Below are 21,340 nucleotides of genomic sequence, written 5' to 3' on the forward strand. Positions count from 1 at the left end.
GAACTATTAAACAAACTGATTATGAATTAAATATATATTGCATCATATGCGGGAGATGCTATGATGAATTAATATTACTTTACTTTTTTTGTGACATTTTCAATGTTTTAGTGCTACAAACTTTTTATATATATATTAATATATATATAAATATTGTGTATCAATAGCATATCATGCTCTTAAGTAACTTTAATTGCCACATTAGTTCTATTATTAGCATATTAGTTGTTACTCATTTAGACATTTGGTGGGTGTATGCAGCAGATTTTCTGCAAAATAAAACCTTTAAAATAAAACAATCATGGCAAGCCTTCCACACAAAAATGCTGCCTTTAAAACAGCACCCACTGCAGAGGTTGCATTAACGGAAAATTTTCCGTCATTTACTGAATTTTAAAAAACACTGAGATGATTCAAAGTGCTTTCCGTCATTTTGGTCTATTGCTTTACCCTACATGGTAAATTGTGCTAATAGACTAAAAGTTTGTTGTGAAATCACTCTTGAGTCAACAAGAGAGGTTAGAGTTCATTGATGGATAAAAATCACGACGGAAAATTTACATCATTTACAATTGACATATATCCAATTGCCGCATAATAATACTGAGCCTTCCATTAAATGGCAGAGCTATCAACTATTGGCTGTTTCAGATACCACTTTTTACTATCAACCACCACAACACAATATCAAATGCATTAGAGTTTTAAATGACAAAAGAGAGCTCTAAAGGCAGTGTAGTGTCACTGAAGGAGAGGCTGGATGCTTCCTGCGCCAGCTGCAGAAGGGATGGTAAGATATCTGAATACTCCCCACTATCGTAGCGCTCCTGCTCCGGGTCTGCATTTTGTTGCAGGCTCTGCTGCTGTGTAACTGCACAAACACAATAAAAGGAACAAACCAGAAGTGTAAGTTCTGAATTCATGTGGTTTGTGCAGGTGATACATGTGTGGGTTCGGAACGGTGTGTGAGAGGGAAGCGTGGGCGTATATCTGTGTACCTGTGTCGGCGTGAGGTAGCGCATCGGCTTCATTCTGGCTTCTCTGTTTGCTCTCGGTTTTTGTGTCAGAGTCTTTAACAGCAGATATGTGGCAGCCAGGACTAAGGATCTATCATAAACATGAAATCAAACACGTCAGATTATACAAAAGCCTGTTAACTATTACTGAAGCAGTGTGGTTTGTAATAGCATCTGTGCTGTGATGTCTAAGTCAGACCTTGCTGAAACTGTCCAGGTCTGGTGAGGGTGGAACGCATGAGCGGATCACTGCTAAACTGGATTCAATTAGTGCCAGTGGATCCGACACATCATTACTGTTCTCAGGAGAAGAAGAGAAGTGAAATATTAGGGCTGAACATTTAATCAAAATGGCTTAGTGTGATTATCAAATGACGAAGTCTGCGATTTATTTTAAAATAAGTATATGTGCCGTGTGTTTTAGAGTGAAGCACGGCACTGTGTTAATTTATAGGCAAGCTGCTCAGGATAACAGTGTTTTCAGTGTCTCGGGGCAACTTGGTTTGCAGTCAATGCTGCTTCACACGATCTTCATCTCTGCAAGTGCAGTTAGTTTGGGTTGCTTGAAAATGCAACATGCCAAACATTTCACTAGATTTTTAATGAGAAGCATGTTGCCAACAAAGGAGAAGCTTTAACCCTGTGGTTTTCCACCAAAAGAAAAATGTATATGTATATTGGTTTAAAATGAAGGTATAAAGAAACAAATGTGACCCTGGACCACAAAACCAGTCATAAGGGTCACTTTTTTTATTAAAAGCTGAACGCTGAATAAATAAGCTTTCCATTGATGCATGGTTTGTTAGGATAGGACAATATTTGGCTGAGATACAACTATTTGAAAATCTAGAATCTAAGGGTGCAAAAAAGTCAAAATATTGAGAAAATTGCCTTTAAAGTTGTCCAAATTAAGTCCTTAGCAATGCATATTACTAATCAAAAATTAAGTTTTGATATATTTATGGTGGGAAATTGACAAAATATCTTCATGGAACATGATCTTCACTTAATATCCTAATGATTTTTGGCATAAAAGAAAAACCAGACAATTTTGACCCATATAATGTATTGTTGGCTATTGCTACAAATATACCCCAGCGACTTACGACTTTTTTTTTATTTGGGTCACAAATATTATTATTGTAATTTTACAGGTGTACAATTTTTAGTATTTTTATTTATTTATTTTATAATTTTACTGTATTTATTTATTTTAGAGTGAAATAGTCTTAAAATAAAAGTCTTTTTTTTCTTTTCTAATAATAATAATGATAATTTTTTCATTGTCATAATGATATATAATCACAATATTTGGCCAAATTTTTCAGCCCTAAAAATAACCACAACAAATCTGGAAAATTGCATTTTAAATCACTTTTTTTTTTTTTTTCCAGAAAAATCACAGTTATATTTTCCTCCCAATTGTGCAGCCCTATGAAATACTGCACAAAGTTATTGATAAAACAGAACAGAGATCTGTTATAATTATAAAAGAAAATGGCACACATGATCAGTTTGCTATCTAACCTTTCAGAGGGTATTTCCTCAGACTCCTGGGCAGCTGGGTCATCTAGCAAATTCAATGCCAGCTCCATGGAGGGCAGAGTAGGGGAGGCAGGAGATAAAAATGTGGTTTGAGTTGCGGGAAAGCTGTCTGTCACTGGCTCTCTGTAAAACCGAAAACACAAATGAAACCGGAAAATAGACTGTGAAACCCAAAAAAGTACTTTCAGTTCAGTTCTGTTTTTTTGTTTTTTTACCCAGTAAAGAAGTATTTTTAAAAACCTCGGAAGATTATAATTATACAAGTGCGAGTCCTGTAGAGGATAAAGACTACAGGTGTGCTGTTGCTGTCTTACCTGCTAGGCTCAGGTCTGGGATCCAGCAGGTGGGTGATGTCAGAGTCGATGATCATGCCATTTGAGTACACATCAGCCGGTGACACATCCAGCTGCCCAGAAACCCACAGGGATGTCACTTACTTTCAATATGACAGAAATCAAGCTCCTTTTATAACTAAACAGCATCGTGTTAGATGAAGTCAAGAATTCAAACTTAGACCAAAATTAGATCACACATCAAGATTTTAGCAGGCACCTCTTCCATCGAAGGGATCTCTCGGAGGGGGGAAGTGGTAAGGGTGGGATTCACACTGAAGGAACGGGCATATTTCGGCGCAGACTGAAACTCCCCAGAATTGTTGATCATGGGGCTGTTAGGGTGGAGAAAGGAAATGTGATGTGAGAAAAGATAGCTGAAAATGCAAACAACACATTTCTCACTGACTATGAGAACATTTTGTGTGCTTTAGGTGAACAAACTTACAGTCTTCTTTTGCAACCTTTTATCCCATTTGACTGAACGATGTTGATGATGAACTTTATCATCTGAAAAAGAGTGACATAGGATAGGAGAGGTTTGTATAGTGATTATCAAAAAAGTATTTTTTATTATATACATAAAATATGTTATTATTTATATAGTTTACAAATGTGTTTCCATTTACCTTACGTATGATTTTATGCTGCTGCTGATAGTTCTGTCTTAATGAGTCCAGTTCTCTCCACAAGCTCTCATTATCCCTTCAGGAAAGAAAAGGTTAAAAGATTTAGTAATGGCAGAGAATTTAATATTTAAATGCTATTAGCATTGATCTATAGTACCATTCAAAAGTTTGCTGTTAGTATGTATGGATTTTTTAGAAAGAAATTATTACTTTTATTTCTCAAGGATGCATTAAAAAGATCAAAAGTGACAGTTAAGACATTAATAATGATTTCTATTTCAAATAAATGTTGTTCCTTTGAACATGTATTCATCAAAAAATCCTAAATAAAATAGCACAACTTTTTTTCAACACTGATAATAAAAAGATATTTTAAAATAGAAAACAGTTGTTTTAAATTGTAATAATATTTCATAATATTACAGTTTTTTTTACTGTATTTTTGATCACATACAGTGGGTACGGAAAGTATTCAGACCCCCTTAAATTTTTCACTCTTTGTTATATTGCAGCCATTTGCTAAAATCATTTAAGTTAATTTTGTTTCCTCATTAATGTACACACAGCACCCCATATTGACAGAAAAACACAGAATTGTTGACATTTTTGCAGATTTATTAAAAAAGAAAAACTGAAATATCACATGATCCTAAGTATTCAGACCCTTTGCTGTGACACTCATATATTTAACTCAGGTGCTGTCCATTTCTTCTGATCATCCTTGAGACGGTTCTACACCTTCATTTGAGTCCAGCTATGTTTGATTATACTGATTGGACTTGATCAGGAAAGCCACACACCTGTCTATATAAGACCTCACAGCTCACAGTGCATGTCAGAGCAAATGAGAATCATGAGGTCAAAGGAACTGCCTGCACGTACACATGTTGAGCTGGCGCACAAAGCTGGTCATGTTGCTATGTTTGAAGTAAAGAGGCAGGACTTCCTTGCTGAACTGCTGCTCATCCTGGACAAGAAAACTGCAGCCATCCTAATAGAGTGGAAACAGGAAGATGTGGTTTGACTTACATCACTTGATATATGTCAAACTGTTTCTAAAGAAAAGCCCATTCCGGTCTGGCAGGAAACACTATTTGTACTTAAAAAGCACTTGCACATATTACTGCAGGTTTCTAGAATCATTCGAGTTTGCTTCCTGAGTTTACTACTTTTACACTTTACATCTTTTAAAGTTAAATATGTTTTGCATAGTTTGTTTTATTTTTATAAAACAAACTATAAAAGCTCTAAATCTGGCACTAGAATTTTTGTTGCAAATGCCTGCTTAAAAAAAAAAATAGCAAAAGATTAGTAAAAATACTTATATATATAGATAGATAGATAGATAGATATTATTCAACATAATATATTTAATGTAATTAATAATTATAATGGTGGTTATATATAATATAATCTTAACCTCTAGGAGTCATGTTAATAAAACAACAGCTTAAAGGCAAATAAAGGTAGATCCATTCACATTTACAGACAGACAGACAGACAGATAGATAGATAGATAGATAGATAGATAGATAGATAGATAGATAGATAGATAGAATATTAATAGAATATTAATTACACCAGTAGAGGTGCTTTAAGAATGTCGTTGTTTGCTCTGCTTGCAATAACAATAAAGCTATTTAATTTAATTCAATTCAATTAATTATTCAACATAATAATACAATGAAATTATTAATAATTATTATGGTGTTTACATATAGCCTAATATAATCTTTACCACTAGGAGGAGTCGTGTTAATAAAACAACAACTTAAAAGCAAACAAATGTAAATACATTTACAAAAAAGCATATAAATAGTATACGTTGATATTATTTAAAAAAAAAAACATTTATAGCGGTCAATTCATTACTTTGCTTTATTCATATCTAACACTAATGTAGTTAACTTAAATGTATATAAGCATCTTCAATATAATAAGGATTTAAATAAGGGTTTATTTTTATTTTATTTTTTGGATGTTTATCATAAATGTTCTATTTTCGGGGCACCTCGTTCTGTCACATGACGCGTAAGTTGGTTCAGAGCGCGCCGTTCCAAACGCAGATAACATTAGGTAGTAGGCTACGTTCTAATAATATACTGAGCACCCATTGGACGGACAGTGGACCAATAGCGAGCTGCCTCCACCTGCAGCAGCGCAATACACGTGGATCTGTTTTGTAATGGGTCAGATAGCGCATTAAAAAGTATTACTAATAGGGCATCTGAAGATAAACATCTTCTTAGCAGATAAACGGAGTGATGTTCAATGAGCTATAATAAATTCTGAAGAGTTTATTATTGTGGAGTTTATTATTCTGAAGAGTTAATATTGTTGGACTTGTTGTTGTTTGTACAATTCCTACTCAGGACACGTCATAAAAAATAATTACTATATAATAATTACCTCACACGAACAACAGTTCAAATAAATCAAATCTGCATTTTGCATAAAATACTCACTTGGCTCCAGCAGATCAGGTCGTTCGTTGACGGAGCCTCTACAAGTGTCCAAAGTTTGCTGACAAAAGCTGGGACGCAGTGGCTGTGTTTCATCTCTCCTGTTTAAAAACAGAGGTGAAGAAACTTCTCTGACTTTCGTGAATATAAAGCTCGTCACACTGCTCTAGATTAACCGGCTGTGAGGAGGTAAATAAAGTCCCAGGTTGACCTACACGTGAATTTCCGTGCTGCGACCCCCCCCGTCCATCTATCCACCAATCCCGAACGCGGCTCCCTGTAGTATACGTAAGTGTGTTGTGCTAAAGTACTTGTATTTTTTCCTTACATAGTCTTACTATGTCACTCGCTTTAAATAAATTAACTTTTGTTATATAAAGATAGACTCTGATCATTTTCCTTGTCAGTAATATTGGAAAAAGCAAAAATAATTGTGTATATTTGTATTGTGTTTTGACAATGATAATTGATCATTTAAATGAGACAATACTGACTCTTTTATTTTAATGATACTAAAAACAGCACGGTTTTGCAGAATTGTGTTATTACATGCATTGATTTATAAGTAGTAAGTAATCCTTAACCAGTAACCAGTGAGTAACTTGATCTGGTGTCTTCTTGTACATCTTTTATGTAATATTTATCATGCATGTATTTGATATCATTGAATGCGTATCCGTCTGTGTGCATATTGAAAGCTAACAATCGTGTTAAATTAATGTAGTTAACTAGAAAAGAGTGAAGAATAAGTTCACATTATTTTAGACAGCGTTTGAAGAAGCTTTTATTTTGAATACGCTACTTCCGGTGGAAATAGTGTATCCCCATAGACTGTATATCTTCATTTACTGAATCAAGTGTGAGTATAATTTGCATAATTAGTGGAAGTTAAATCGTTATTCATTGACTTAATTTTGCCTATTGTCTGTATTATTAATTTCACGACGTTACCGCCTCAAATTCATATGTTATGCAGCCTGCTCGCATGTCATGCTAGAATATTCTTGGAGCGCGGTGTTGGGTGTCATGGCAACAAACGCAAACACAGTGAGGCGCTAGTCGCGGGACGCAAAAAGTTTCCTCAACACTTCTCTGTTGTTGTCCGGCGGTGGTTATATATCTTCTTTATCTTAAAATCTCAGATTTGTTATATTCCTGCACAGGACAAATTCAGCAGGTGGGAGATGGTTCAGCTGCACGTCAAACGAGGAGATGAGACTCAGTTTCTCTTCAACACTACAGCAGGTCAGCGCCATCTATAATGGAAGATTAAAAGTGGACAGGATCTGCTCTGGTATGACTATGATGTTATGTATGCTTATCACATTCTTTGGGTTCCACTGGTTTATGTTCTTGACAGACGAGTTCATACCCTAAAATGCATGTATTATTGTGTAAGTGGCAGTTTACCTCACTTTAAACGTTTACGTTAATAAAGTCAAGTGCTAAAACAAGTGTGAAACGTTTGATTGCATATTATAGCATTAAAAACTAGTATCAATTTAATTTATGTCTCCATAGAAATTCCAGAGCTGGCAGATCATGGTGTCTCTCTTCCACCGAGTATGCAAGGCCTGACTGATGATCAGATCATGGAGCTCAAACTAAAGGATGAATGGGAGGAGCGCTGTATTCCCAGCGGTGTTGCTGAGTTTAAGAAGGATGAGCTCGGACGACGAAATGGACATGGTAGTCCTGGCTGTCACATTTAAAGTTTACATTTGAATTGCCCGATTAATTGCTATAACTAAATTCTGACTTTCCATTTAGCTCCGAACGAGAAGATGAAAGAAGTTTTAAGGAAAACAGTGGAGGAAGCCAAAGCTTTAATCTCAAAAGTATGAAGCTAATTCTAATATAGAATACTTCAAAACCTCAATATGTTGTTACCCTTTTGATATGTTTTGTGATATATATTTCTTTACTCTAAAGAAACAAGTGGAAGCGAATGTCTGCTTTACCACGGATTTGGTCAAAGAGGCTTTGGACCAGTTGCGAGGAGCTGTGATGATAGTTTACCCAATGGGGCTGCCTCCACATGATCCAATAAGGATGGAGTTTGAAAATCAAGAGGATCTTACTGGAACACAGGTATCTGAGATATTTTCTGCCTTTCTTAAAGGAATACTCAACCCAAAATTAAAATTCTGTCATCGTTTAGTCACCCTCATGTCATTCCAAACCTGTATGACCTCCTACCTTCTGTGGAACAAAGAAGAGGATATTTTAAGAAATGTGTGTGTGTTTTTTTTTTAAGTCTGTGGGCTCCGATGTTGTTTGGTTCCTGACATTCTTCTAAATATTTTCTTTTGTGCTCTGCAGAAGAAGTAAAGTCATACAGGTTTGGAACGACACGAGGCTGAGGAAATGACATAATTGTAACTTTTCAGATGGAATATCCCTTTAAATAACTACATGCACATTGCTTAATAATAAAACAGACCAATACAATGTACCTCATTTGTTTGATGAACATAACCAAAGCTGTAATACTGATATGAAGGCTCTCCTCTGCAGGCCTCATTACTGGTGAGCCCAGAAGAAGAGGCTCAGCTGTGGTGGGCATCTAAAGAACTACAGAGGGGCAAAAAGCTGCAGGATTATGTTGGGAAAAATGAGAAAACAAAAATTTTTGTGAAAATTCAGAAAGTATGTGTTCGGTGTGAATTTCAGTTTTATTTTTGTGACCTTAATCTGGTGTTTAAACTTATCTTCGAAGAATTTCCATATAGATGATTTGACTTAATGAAATGAAAACTGATGATCACCATTGTTTGCACATTCATTTTAGAGATGCCAGGGTGCACCAGCGAGCGAACCACTAGTGAGTGAAGAGGAACAAAAAAAGATGATGCTGCATTATTACAAGAGGCAGGAAGAACTAAAAGTGAGTGGCCTCTAACTAACTCTTTTGATTTATATTCTTATTGTATGTTGTGTGTTATATATAGTTTTATTTGAATGATTAAAATATATCTAACTATATATTTACTTATTATTTTAGAGCATTCATCGTTTGGTCTGTTTTGTTCTTGCTAATAGAAACTAGAAGAGACAGATAATGACTCGTATCTTCAGTCTGATTGGTCGGACAGACAGGCCCTAAAAAGACAGTTCCAGGGACTCACAAATATCAAATGGGGCCCAAGATAGATGAACAAAGAAAATCACAGCTGATCTACAGCTACTCTCCATTTGACAAATCAGAGATCTCTACACTCTACTGCTGTTGTTTTTATGCAATTTGGTGCCTTCGTTACATATGAAAGGTATTTATGTGACTGTTTGTAAATGCAAAGCGAGACATCAGATTTCTCTGCTCTGATTCATTCGCAGAAGGATGCAACACCTTTCCTCTCTTTGTCTGTGCCTCTGGCAGTTACTCAGTTGAAACTTGATGCTGTTTAAAGACAGGATGTTGCCGTGCAGCTCTAAGGATCGCTGTGGCACCGCAGAGTTCATTTGGAGAGCGTTGAGAAGGAATTACAGAACATTTTGGTATCCTTAAGGCAAAATAGAGGTTACAGTATCGGGAGGTGTGGTTTCACTGGAAAAGTTGAGTGCGATGTTGTGTAATAAAAGAGTTTCCTGTTTGTGTTCAATTTATTTTCATTTTATGATTTCACTTTTAAATATAATACATTTTAATTAAATTTTTTTTACCAGTCTTCTGAATTTGAATTGATTTCAATACCACATAAATTATTCATCCAGTGTTTAATAGAGCAATAATTTATAAAATACTTTTCTCTTTACATGGCTTTACATTATGTAAAGTGTAATACAACAGCTACTTTATCAGCTGAATAGAATAATTTTAGAACAGAATAATAACTTTCACCCTCACTCAGGCAGTAAAACACATCAGGTATTGCTTGTTCTATGCTATTATGTCCTCACAGTGAAAAATCTGTTTGTTTTTTTTACCTGACAGTGTCTTTAAAGGTGATGTGTGTAATTTGTTTTATGTTAAAATACACCTTTCATGGCTTATTATGAGAACTGTTGTAGGTTAATCTCACTCAAAATGTAGCACAGTGAATCTGTGATGTTATCAAAATATTGGTCTGTTTGTTAAAAAAATTAGCTGAACCAATAGTGTGACTTAGGGGCGGGCCATTTGTTTGGCAGACCAATAGGAGATGAGGGAATTGTTCTGGAAACCTGTCTGAAGACAGTTGCGATACAAAAATTCCACACTTCACCTTTTAGTGTTTTGGTAGCAGAAAGCATTCAAAATGCTCTCTCCTTTTGGTTGAAACTACAGCTACTGCACATTCTGCGTAATAGTTGGCTTGTATGAATGCAGGATGCATGTGTTTCCATTGAGGTATGCGTTCATCCTGATCTCCTGAATGACAAGCTCCCTGCGCTCAATCCTCTCCATCAGCTCTGCTGCCTCTGTGGTGTACGTCACATCTTCCCAGCAATGCACCTTCCTGCCAATCTCTGACAGGTTAGAGCTGTCCATTAGTGACCCTGTCTCATCCTCATCTTCCTCCTCTTCATCATTATCCTGGTTCATTGGCTCCTCCTCTTCCAAATTAGTTGTTCTACTCTTCTTCCTGAATGTTCTAGTTGCATTTAGATGTCTACTGCAAGTTAGCTGTGTTGAAACAGCTATTAGAACAATCAGAAGTCCCACACAAACACTTGATGTGAAGAGCAGTCCTGCCATCTCTGGATGCTCTGAGAGAAAGAGAAAAGTACTTGTGAGTACTTGTGAAGAATAGTTCACACAAAAAGTAAAAGTGCATACACTTCTAATTAGCTTTGGATTTACTTTGAAACTATTTTCATTCTGAAAATTGCTAGTAAATCTCACAAATAATTGCAAAGAAACGGCAAGTTACACATTGAACTAAATGAAATTTTGAAGTAGAAAGACTTAAATAGTATTTTCATGTAAAATGTTTCGTAGAATTATCCTTTGTATAGCATGGGTAAAATAATAATATAGAGGTTTGAAATGACATGAAAGTGAGTAATTTAATCATGTAATTATATAAAATACTTATATAAAACCATTCTTAAATGTTCTCCATTTGGGCTGCTTTATGTTGACTGGGCTCATAAAAAAAATCGAGGCATGTTTATGCTTAAAGGGGTCATATGATGCGATTTAAATGTTTCCTTTCTCTTTGGAGTGTTACAAGCTCTTGGTGCATAAAGAAGATCTGTAAAGTTGCAAAGACTAAAGTCTCCAAAGAGATATTCTTTATAAAAGAGTCAACCACGCCTACCTAAAACGGCTCGTTCTAACACGCCCCCACATACCTACGTCACTATGTGGGAAGATTTGCATAACACCGCCCAAATGTTCAAGCAAAGAAAGAAGGCGTAACTTTTATTCTCACTGTAGTAACTTCGCGCTGTGGATCGCCGGATCGGCTTTCACCGTGGACGAAGTGGAGCCTAGCCTAGGGGTCGTCACATGTGGTTGATGCAAGCCCGCCGGCCGCTCTTCGTCGAATCCCGCCGGCCTCCGCTCACTCAAGCCGCCGGTTCTTTTGGAAGGACACGACTAGAAATCAGTGGTTAAGTTGTATTTACAACACTGTTCCAGAACAGTTCAACCCAAATATTCAGATGTGTGCAGCGCATTTTATGGAGGACTGTTTCCTGATCCTGGGAGAGTAGACTAACGTTACAATGCCGGCTTTTCTGACTCACAGACTGGAAGTACGTTTTCATATTTAATGGATGTGCCACGGTAAGGGGCGTAACATTTCCGTCACACGCTTGAAGTATTCAGCCAATCACAACGCACTGGATAGCTGGCCAATCAGAGCACACCTCGCCTTTCAGAACGATGAGCTTTGTAAAAATCGACGCGTTTCAGAAAGGCGGGGCATAGAGGAGAAACAATAATGTACAGTATGTGGAAAATAATGTGTTTTTTGAACCTTAAACCGCATAAACACATTTCTTTACACCAAATACACAAAATAATGTTCTTTTTAGCAACATCATGACCCCTTTAAGACTTTTAATATATTTCAGTTTACCTGTAATGTAGCCATATGCCATTAAAGAATTGCTGACAATAATCCTGTTCTCTGGAAACTTTGAACTTCTGATAACTGGGTGTTCCCCTATGAATAACAAAGAAAACTAGTTTAACAGTTTATTTACCTCAACTGCACAGATGTTCTATATAAAGTGAACTGTATGGTGTACTGTCACCTTTTTTGGTGCTCTGGTTAGGAACTGAGGTAGTTTGGAAACTGCTGGGATCAGCCTCCTTGAGTAAACTTTGCGGAACTGAAAAAAGGCCCAGTACAAAGAGTTAAAATCTTCCAACTCCCAGGATCTTTCAATGCAGGGCTGATGAGTAATCTTTATTTTTCCTGTGAACTGATCCTGCCTTCCAATCAGTAACATAAGCCTGGCATTCAAAGCAATCACAGGAAGTTTTACAGGAAGCCCCGAGGCCTACAAATGCCAGGCTCTTTCCCTATTTTTATTTCCAAACAACTTCTGTATCCATTGTAATTTATGAGACGGGAAGAAAACAGACGGGTAAATCAACAATCTGAGATGAGACAAAGGCCACGTGTTAGTCTTTTCCCACACTCTCAATCAATGATTTAAGATCTCTCAAACTGATTAAAGATCTGCCTTGCCGTGAAGATGGCACGCCATACTGTAACTGTATTCAGAACATTCAAGACACAGACATTCAAACAGATTTTGCTTTGGGAAGATTTTGATGGAAATGAGAGCATTCATACCGCATGCATAGAGGACAGTGATATACTTTTTTGTTCCAGGAGGGCAGGGGTTTTTGAAATGTTCCTCATCTACGGTAAACAAACACCTCTGTTTTCCATAGCAAATGTTGGATACCACATCAACGGCTCCGTGAAAAAGACATTCTGTAATATTAAAGAGATTTTTTTTTTAAATGTCTCATTATCAAGTACCAAACTACAAAAATAAACAAAATGTGCTCAAAATTAAAACAGAATTTTATAATATATTACAATAGATTCAAACATATTCAAATGTCCACTTAAATTAGACTCTTTTTTTTTTTACTCATTTAACAGCAAATTGTCTAACTGCAAAGCCTAATTTTATATAATAATAAATGTAAATCTTACTATCTTACTAAATCCAAAAACGTACCAAATGGTGGAGGTTCTTGTTTCTCTGATGGGCACAAGTCTTCATCTTCCAGCTGTCTTCCATAAACAGCAGAGTAGATATTCAGCACTTTTGGATACTTGCAGTGCAGCAAAAGTCGATCTCCCTCACATGTTATTCTCTTCTTGTGCTCTGCTGTAAGACAAACATCTTTACTGATGTACAGGAGTAAATAATTGAAGAAGAAGTAATCAATTCAAGCTTAAAAGGAGGAAATACTTACTAGGTTTACACCTGTATGATACATGGAGGTATTTAGGGGTTCCAGGACAAGGATCTCTGCCAAAGACTTGATGATTAACCAGAAACTGGCAATTTCTATGACCCTGGCATTCAGAGAGCACTTTCTAACAGAGAGAGATAATCAAAAACCATAGAATGTGCGTTATACAAAAGGCAGGGAAAATGTAGTAGCCTTGTGCTGATTCTGGAAAACACATAGCCTATCTTTTATGAGCCAGAAGTGAATAAGATTGCCAGAGGAGTCTTGTCTTACAACATCTTAGGTCTGTTTTCACCATGGGACTATTGAAAAGGTACTAAAACAGCTTTATTAAGTTAGTGTTTAGTGCATGTAAAATGAAAAGTCTGTTTTTTTGTCTGAAAGCAAAGCACAGACTATTCACCTGCAGCGCTGTAGTAGCAGAACAGCTGTGATTACGCCATTGGCATCTCATTCCTGGCACGATCCCGGGAAGGGTTGCACTCTGTCCATAAAATGCAGACTGAATAGTTATGGTGGAGTGTCCTGGACACCTGAGGAGCAGGAGATCTCCATCACAGGCTTGAGCTGATTGACTGTTGATGATCCTAAACAGATAATCTAACGAAAAGGTGGAGAGGTTGGATCTATAAGAAGTTATTAAAAATGTGTAATGTTATTTAATTATTTAAATAAATTATTTGGATGTTTTTATATGATATTTTTAGAGCCATTAAATGAAAATTATTATTGTGAAGAAAAAGTTAGCCTATCAAACCATCATGAATCCAAAAATGTGTCACTGACCCATACATGTAAGTTTATGTATCAAAAAATGAATATACTTTTTAAAATGATTGTTCTCATTATTGTTAGTGAATACTGCAACCATAATATTTGCACTTACTGTAAATCATTATATTATTGACTCACTTGAGAAATCGGAGAGTCCGTCCATTTCTTTGGTCCACAGTATGAGAACACTGTAAAGTATTTGAACACATAGCGCAGGTGCCGGGCAGCTTCTCAAGCGCTGCGCTGAGATCATGTTCAAATCCTTCAGTTATTTCTGCATCAAAGCCGCGTGCTGGAGAAACGCTGTCAGGAATTCCCGTCTGTCTCTCTCTCTCTCACCTGCCAGAGAGTTTCACCCAGCTTAAAGTATGTTTTCATACCGCGACTTTGACATCCCAGTCCTTTCAAGCCAAACTCTAAGAAAGCGAACCCCTCGAAATCGTTTCTCCCTTGATTAAAGAGAAATCAGAGGATATGACACAAAAAGCAAACATTTCAAAGCGACGCATGCAGTCACTGAAGGAAGCCTATAGGGAAATAACAAGTGCGCAACAAGTCAGTGGTGCCTGAAAGCAGCGACATTCGCACTATTCATTCCATTGCTGATGATTTTAGGGTCCTTAGTGAGACAACAAATGGTAATAAGTGGTTTCTTGGCACTCAGAAAGTGATTTTTGAGGAGTTTGTTGAGGAAAAACCATAGGGAAAACGCATTTGAACGGGGCGTGGCGTTGAATGCCTCAAATAGGCAGCGCGGTGGAGTTGAGAAGCACTGACAACAGTATTGTAACCTATCTGATTGAAATGCATTCACAGTAATATCATTCATATGATTAATAATTAATAATATTTCATATAGTCATTTAAGCGGCTTTGCCTTCGAAGCCAAACCTTTTTGGACTATTAAACCTTTATAAAATGTATATATAGTTCAAAATACCGTTCCTTCCCAGAAATATTTCGTTCATGTGTGTGAGTGTGTTTGTGTTAGAAATGTATTTATTGTCTGTTTGGTCATGTTTATAATATTCTAAAATCGAACCTCACACGATGAAGTGATACTCCGTTGCAGCAGGGGGCGCTACGCGCTTGTCATTTGATCAATACTCACTGCAAAACCGCAGAAGTAGAGCTGCCCGCGTACGTTTGAAGACGTTGAAAATATATATTGAATTGAGCGATTTTGATATTCCGTCTGAAATGGCAGGCAAAATTAAAGTTGCGGATGACTGTAGCTATAAAACATACTCTGTCTGCGAGAGTGCCGCTGATAGCAGCAGCAGAGTGGAGGAAGATGGAGAAAGCGACGGTCCAGCGGTGTTTATGTGCGGCAAATGCAAGCTGCCCATCGGCGACAGTCTGTCCTGGTCCGGCAGTGACGACGAGCATAACCAAATCATGCTCAAACGTAAAAGATTATTATGTTTTTATGGCTCTTGTCTGTAAAATGCTGGTTATAACTTGATGTCTTGGGTTTATATACGCTACTATTCAAAAGTTTGAAAGGAATGAATACTTTTATGTACCAAAGACGCATTAAATTGACCATGGGTAACAGAAGACATTTATAATGCAACAAAAAACTATTTTAGGGAATTGTAGTTTTTTTAAAACTTCCTGCTAATCAAAGAATCCTGAAAAAATGTTTCCACAAAAATATCACGCAGCAAAAACTGCTACAACACTGACAATAATAAGAAATGTTTCAAATGACCATATTAGAATGATGTCTGAAGAATCATGTGACACTGAAGACAGGAGTAATTTAGCTTTGCCTCCTAGAAATAAATTATATTTTAAGAGATTAAAGTACAAAACAATATTTTAAATCGTAAAAATATTTAATACTATTACTATTTTTAGTGTATTTTTGATCAAGTAAGTGCTAGGTGAATATAACAGACTTTTTCATAAACATGACATTTTTCATGTTTATGAAAAATTTCAGACTTTTTTATAAACATGACCTTAAACTTTTGAATGGTAGTGTTTACTATCGGTTGACTCATGCATTTCGAAATATTGTGATTTTAGTTTTGGCTTTGCATGCATTCGTTAAAATAGCATAATACAACTGTGGGTAACAACAGTTTAAACATAAAAAATATATTTTTAACGTTTTTTTAGGGATCTCTGACAATGTTGTCATAGGTAAAGAGCCCTTTGTTTCTGGTACCAGAAAGGAGCTTGGATGGTGAGATATGTTTTATTTATTTATACATGTGTGTAGAATCATACATGTGTTTTTCCACCTAAACATGAAATCAATGTCTCTGAAAATTTGTCTCTCACATTCAGTCTTGTTGTGAATCTCACCTGCCGTGGCTGTTGCTCAGAATTAGGAATCATGTACATATCAACCCCAAAAAATCTTGATTACAAGAGATCTCTTTTCTGCTTTAATGTTGAAAATATTGAAAGGTAAGTAGCCTATTGTGCACAAGCCTGTGCAATGTTCATCGTTAGTCTTTTTTATAATCACATTCACTTTTGTGTATCACACTGAGGACAAGGTTGTGTCTTTCTGTAGTTATATAGTCAGCGGTCCAGGCCAGCGGGTGCCAGTATTAGACAGAGAAGACAAACCAGTGACCCTGGAGTACCAGAACATTGTGGAACAGCAGATGACAGAGGTAAAGTAGCCCTTCTAGAGACTGTTTAAATTATTGATTTACGAGCATGATGCAAACCGATGTAAGTCTCTCTCTCTTTAAAAATAAGCAATTTCTTTTGCACTACAAATGCATAGATTAATGGCAATATTGAATGTGTAGAGAATATGACAAAAATAATATTTGATATCAAACTTTATGAGGGGAAATTATTTTAACTTAAAAACAATAGAACCTGAATTTTTAATTGTTTTAATTTGAATTTTTCCTAAAAGAAATGAATTCTAAAACAAAAAAACATTCCAGTATAGGTGAGGTACACAGAAGAAAATGGAATTAAAGCTGTTGAAAAAGGTTATCTGTGCTTTTTTTTGTGTTTTTTAACACGCACAAGTAAACAGCAGATGGCGCTCTTGCGGTGCTTCCAGAGCTCTTTGTTTGGTCACTGAGTCCGCAAACAATAGACATTAGGATCTGTTGAAGAATTTGATCTAGAAAAGGGTGTTGACAGTTATGTCTGTTTGTGATTGTTAATGTTTTAATTTCATATTCCTTGTCTGTGTGCTTGTCAAATAAATAAAATAGAACTTCTGACAAGATTTACAAGAGGATTCCTGTGGGTGAATCCTGTGAATTAATAATTTTCCAGATATTATGTATTTGTGCTTTGTGTTCTGGCAATTAGTTTTTTTTTATCATTTTATATATGTATATGTATATATGTGTGTGTGTGTGTGTGTGTGTATATATATATATATATATATATATATATATATATATATAAGAAAACATAATTGCAATTTTGTAATGCGCACACACACACACATATATATATATATATAAACAAAATTACACATTACAAAATTTTACTGTCTGACCTCTTATACTCTAATGTACCTTTCAGATAAAATCTCTAGCTGTGATAATAGGACAACGCCTACTGGAGATTGAAAATAACCTCCAGTGCAATTCTGGAAAATGATATGAGCTGTCTGTTTTATGACTGAGGGTAATAATCCCATGCATCTTTTGTGAATGAGGTTTGTGGACTCTTTAGTGTAAGATAGTTTTGTCTAGACAGTTATGTATTTATATGTATTTACTATACAGTTGAATGCAAGTGATACATTTGTACCATTTCCTACCGTTTATTAATGTTAAGCTCCACGCATTCTAAGAGATGTATAAGTACAGTACATAGATTTTGTGACGATTGTATTGTACTTTAAAAGCTGCTGTACTCTTACTGGAGAACATGTGTTTGTCTGCATCTCATATTTTGTCATGTGCTATCCTTGTGTTGTTGTCATATGTGATGTTAGTCTTTACAAGATGTATACACAGGGTGAACGTGTACAATAAATATAATGTTAAAGCAAAACACGTGTTGTTGTTTTTTCCCTCCTCTTGTTTGTTTTTGATACTTCATCGTTTGCATCAAAACATCCCTGCCCAACCCTCTGAAAAACTGGTTCAATAATAAGTGGATGGCGGGAGAAGGAGGGGGCATGTCGCCTCAAGCCATTTTTTTGTTTACAGTTCCTGTCTAATGTGCCTAGTAACACTTTCCACCAGGAGGCGGGAAAAGACTCGTAGAGACCCTGAAGGCGCGCACCCCCAACCCTCAAAGCTGGGGTAGCATAACAACAGCGGCTGATAGAATCCGCGCACCTCGGACCAACCAGAGAGCTGTAGCTAAGGGCCATACTGCCATGGAAACAAAGCACACATGCTGTCGCTAGAGCCTGTTGCCATCGCATCCGTCGTTTCCTTATTTGCCGGCCAGCGAGTCAGCCAACCAGCTTGCGGGGGTTGACGTTGCGCTTCAGTCGTTCGCAGGGGCGTGGTCTCCATCTCCCGCGCCAGCACAGAGTTCTTCATTCTTGTGCCTTTTAACTCCTACGTTCTGCCTGTAAACCCAGCAGAGTTAAAAATAGGGACAAGAGGTAAAACATGCATACAGCACATGGTATTATAGCATCATGTTTACTGCTTGTGTCCAGTAGAGGGAAACATCACTCTATATGTGGCAAAATAGCCAATTATATCTGTACTAGTTGGTGAGGACTCATCTAAGTAAAGACCGGATTACACCAAGAACAATAACAATAAACGATATCTGTATCAGGGTTTACACCAACGGACAAGAATTTTCTGTTAGAGGGGTCATATGATGCTGCTAAAAAGAACATTATTTTGTGTATTTGGTGTAATGAAATGTGTTTATGCGGTTTAAGGTTAAAAAAAACTATTTTCCACATACTGTACATTATTGTTTCTCCTCTATGCCCCGCCTTTCTGAAACGCGTCGATTTTTACAAAACTCATCGGTCTGAAAAAGCGAGGTGTACTGTGATTGGCCAGCTATCCAATGCGTTATGATTGGCCGAATACCTCAAGTGTGTGAAGGAAATGTTACGCCCCTCACCATACTGTGATGCCCTGTCTCGTTCCGAGTGGGTCTCGGGCATGGGAGGCGGACGCACTAACAAGGAGGCTAAAGACTGCAGCCACTAGCGTCAGTCGCTAGTGCGTCTCTTGAGATCAGGGGAGTGAGGTTTTACCTGCACAGCACCTACCGCTGGCCTCCGTTACATGCGCTTAGAATAAACAGACGATATCGTTCACTGGTGTGGACGCTAATATCGTTATCTTTATAGTTATCGTTCTTGGTGTGAACGGGCCTTAAGACTTTTACTCAAGTAATATTCTAAATGGTGACTTTACCTTCTACCTAAGTCATTTTCTGGTAAGATATCTGTAATTTTACTTGAGTATGGCTTTCAGGTACTTTATACACCACTGCCAAAAGCAAACTGGTTCGGTTCGTTTCATTTGTGGTTTGTGGCTTGATTTCCTCATAATTTGTGAAAGCAATGAGGTCCCGGTATGCTTTTTATGGACCAACTTAACAGTAATATGAGTAATATGAACTAAGCAGGTTATTATTTTTATGTATATTTATATGTATAGTTTATGATTATTATTTTTATTATTTATCAGAATCAGAATCAGAATCAGAAGAGCTTTATTACCAAACTTAACAGTAATATGAGTAATATGAACTAAGCAGGTTATTATTTTTATGTATATTTATATGTATAGTTTATGATTATTATTTTTATTATTTATCAATGTAATTTCAGATATTTCAATCTCTTGTTACATTTTTAAAAGATAAGTAAATAAATAATCCAAATGTTAACTCTAACAATACAAAACAATTCTGTTGCCATTTATGTAATCTAGGGCTAGCTGTGCATTAATTGATTTTAATGCATGAGGGAGGCAAATAACCATCTGATGCGCAGCTGAAATTTAGCATTCTGTCTGCTTTAAATCAGACATCAGAACATCAATTTTACCGTGCTCGTAAATATTTCTGTGTGCGCAGCGCGATCTCCGGCATGTCTGCCAAGTGATGTGTGTGTGTGCGCGTGTCAATGAAAGCAGTGAAACAATATAGCAGCAATATAAAGTTAGTAGCAAATAAACATTTTAATACTACCTTAACTGAGTAAAAAAAGGAAATTGAAATAACTTTATACATAATGTTCCCTTTTAATTTTAAATTTGACTGAAATGCATTGTTAAAGCTCTGTGAATATTTTGACCAGTGACATGATCAGGGATTGCCTGCTCTGCCTCACCTCCTTCCCTGTTCACTTCATCTTCCATATTTTCCTAAAGGTAAGATGCCAGCATTCCTCTGCTGCTCAGAGAGCTGGGGTCTGAGTTCTTATGAAGTTGTGGTGTGAACAAGAAAGGGTTTGAGATCACTTTAATGCTGAAGTGGACCAAGAAAAGAACCAGGTTCTCTTTTGAGTCCACTAGAGTGTGAACACCAAAAGGCTTAAGGTCCCTTTCAGCTGGTTCCCTAATTGAGCTGGGTTTGGTTCCTTTAAAACAAACTATATGTGAAAACACCCTTATTTAACTCATGTGATTCAGATCACCAGCACGTTAAGAGCTACATGAACTCAGCTGAGTGTGTCAGATAAGGGAGACATAGAAAATGTGCGGAGCAGTGGGTCCCCAGGACCAGGATTGAAAACCACTGGACTAGTCTACTTTAATGCTCTGCCATGACGCTTTAATCTTGACGTCGACTAGTCGCGGGCCTGTCTATCTTATGTTTCAACACGGAAGTAAGCTATTTTCTGTCAATGTGCGAGACTTACGGTTCATTAACCTAGGGAAATAACGAGAAGAATAACAAAGTGCAGTAAATAGTAAAACAGTTTAAAATATATATTTTTTAAATTTGGTAAAAATTTGGATAATACTTTAAAATAATATGATAAGATACACCAGTTTGAAATATAAAGCCGCAAAATGAGGTGTTTTGTACAGCTAAAAATGATACCAGAAGCCAGACACATTCAATTTACAAATGGCCACGCCCGCTCTTACGGAAAAATAAGGTGGATAGAGGGCACAACAGGATAAGAAATCTTTGAAGTCAATATTTACGCTCCATTTCCAAACTGTTAAAATGGCAAATAAATGCATATTCCGAAAGGGCTCCACAAGATGTGTGGAACGTGTGGAAATGCACGTTTCAAATAGCTTATTGTATAGGTAAGTTAATCGCGTGT

General features: G+C 36.6%; 3 protein-coding genes and 1 pseudogene across 3 annotated transcripts; 2 read left to right on the plus strand and 2 right to left on the minus strand.

The window, feature by feature from the left end:
• Positions 1-9: 9 nt before the first annotated feature.
• LOC107728812 (heat shock factor protein 1) lies at positions 10-6,243 on the minus strand. Its single transcript, XM_016539087.1, has 10 exons — positions 5,988-6,243; positions 4,401-4,513; positions 3,523-3,598; positions 3,342-3,403; positions 3,114-3,228; positions 2,876-2,967; positions 2,544-2,684; positions 1,216-1,312; positions 999-1,107; positions 10-871 (listed from the first exon to the last, which is right to left on the minus strand). The coding sequence occupies exons 1-10, from the start codon at positions 6,078-6,080 to the stop codon at positions 705-707; spliced, it is 1,065 nt and encodes a 354-aa protein (XP_016394573.1). The 5' UTR covers positions 6,081-6,243; the 3' UTR covers positions 10-704.
• A 537-nt stretch (positions 6,244-6,780) lies between these two features.
• Positions 6,781-9,640, plus strand: LOC107728856 (UPF0769 protein C21orf59 homolog; annotated as a pseudogene).
• A 58-nt stretch (positions 9,641-9,698) lies between these two features.
• On the minus strand, positions 9,699-14,848 carry LOC107728854 (protein eva-1 homolog C-like). The gene is made up of 8 exons (XM_016539141.1): positions 14,269-14,848; positions 13,760-13,956; positions 13,357-13,480; positions 13,116-13,268; positions 12,719-12,862; positions 12,171-12,248; positions 11,993-12,079; positions 9,699-10,673 (listed from the first exon to the last, which is right to left on the minus strand). Exons 1-8 carry the CDS (start codon positions 14,381-14,383, stop codon positions 10,252-10,254), a joined length of 1,320 nt encoding a protein of 439 aa, XP_016394627.1. The 5' UTR covers positions 14,384-14,848; the 3' UTR covers positions 9,699-10,251.
• A 366-nt stretch (positions 14,849-15,214) lies between these two features.
• Positions 15,215-18,095, plus strand: LOC107728857 (protein Mis18-alpha-like). Its single transcript, XM_016539145.1, has 5 exons — positions 15,215-15,538; positions 16,258-16,324; positions 16,429-16,551; positions 16,661-16,763; positions 17,647-18,095. Exons 1-5 carry the CDS (start codon positions 15,331-15,333, stop codon positions 17,722-17,724), a joined length of 579 nt encoding a protein of 192 aa, XP_016394631.1. The 5' UTR covers positions 15,215-15,330; the 3' UTR covers positions 17,725-18,095.
• The last annotated feature ends 3,245 nt before the right edge of the window (positions 18,096-21,340 follow it).

This window comes from Sinocyclocheilus rhinocerous, unplaced genomic scaffold, assembly GCF_001515625.1.
Source record: "Sinocyclocheilus rhinocerous isolate Xijiao unplaced genomic scaffold, SAMN03320098_v1.1 scaffold397, whole genome shotgun sequence".
NCBI lineage: Eukaryota > Metazoa > Chordata > Actinopteri > Cypriniformes > Cyprinidae > Sinocyclocheilus > Sinocyclocheilus rhinocerous.